This window comes from Sinocyclocheilus grahami, unplaced genomic scaffold, assembly GCF_001515645.1.
Source record: "Sinocyclocheilus grahami isolate Dianchi unplaced genomic scaffold, SAMN03320097.WGS_v1.1 scaffold1864.1, whole genome shotgun sequence".
Classification (NCBI taxonomy): Eukaryota; Metazoa; Chordata; class Actinopteri; order Cypriniformes; family Cyprinidae; genus Sinocyclocheilus; species Sinocyclocheilus grahami.
This window is the reverse complement of record NW_015507043.1, coordinates 111,967-112,901: the sequence shown is the minus strand read 5'-3', so window position 1 is coordinate 112,901 and position 935 is coordinate 111,967. Positions and strand designations below refer to the sequence as shown.

General features: G+C 44.2%; 1 protein-coding gene across 1 annotated transcript in view; it reads right to left on the bottom strand.

Moving 5' to 3' along the window:
* The window catches only part of LOC107573085 (low molecular weight neuronal intermediate filament-like), an 11,062-nt gene that overhangs the window by 5,001 nt on the left and 5,126 nt on the right, over positions 1-935 (bottom strand). Inside the window, exon 2 of the mRNA XM_016259524.1 lies at positions 518-835. Coding sequence (XP_016115010.1) covers positions 518-835 — 318 coding nt within the window. The remainder of the gene's footprint in view (positions 1-517; positions 836-935) is intronic.

The following is a 935-nucleotide window of genomic DNA, read 5'->3' as shown; positions in this document are numbered from 1 at the left end:
CAGCTTTGCATCACAGGAATAAATAACATTTTTAAATATATTAAAATAGTAAAAAGTAGAATTTATAATAGACTTTTTTTCAAATTACATTAGAAAAACGCAAAATAGGAGCAGTTTTACTGGTGGTCCCAACCTGATCTCATGAATGTGCGTTTCTGTTTCTATTTTGCATATTATTTATACGCAGAAATGGACTTTGGCACGCATATGATGCGCAATTGGTAGGTTTATGGGTGTGGGGTAAGTGCCTATTATATGCACGCAAAAACTGCATATTATATGCATGCCAACACAGTGCATGTTATATGCACGCTTAAACTGCGTATTATAGGCACGCCAACACAAGTCCGTATTTTATGCATGCAAAAATTGCATATTATATGCATGCCAAACACGTGCGTATCATATGCACGCCAAAATCAGTTTCTGCATAAATATCACGCAAAATACAAAACAAAAGTGCTATTGATACGCATTTCATGAGACCGGGCTCAATGTGAAAGTGAAGCGCTCTCACCTGCAGCTCGCCGATCTCGTTGTTTTGGTGGTCCTCCATCTCCGCCAGCTGTCTTTCTAAGGCCTCGTTATGGGCTTTCAGGGCCTCGATCTCCAGGGTGCGGGCCTGCAGCTGTCGGCGGTACTCAGACAGCTCGTCCTTGGACTGCTTCAGAGCATCGTTGTTGCGCGCCGCCACCTCCGTCACAGAAGTGAACTTGGAGCGGTACCATTCCTCCGCCTGCTGCTGGTTCCGGGCGGAGAGAGACTCGTACTGGACACGAATGTCCTTCAGGGCTACAGCGAGGTCAGGCTTACTGACGTCCATCTCAACAGACACCTGAGCGTGAAGAACAGTCGGCTATTACTCAATAATACAAATAACTTTAATATACATACTGTATGTGACCCTGGAACACAAAACCAGTCATAAGGGTCAA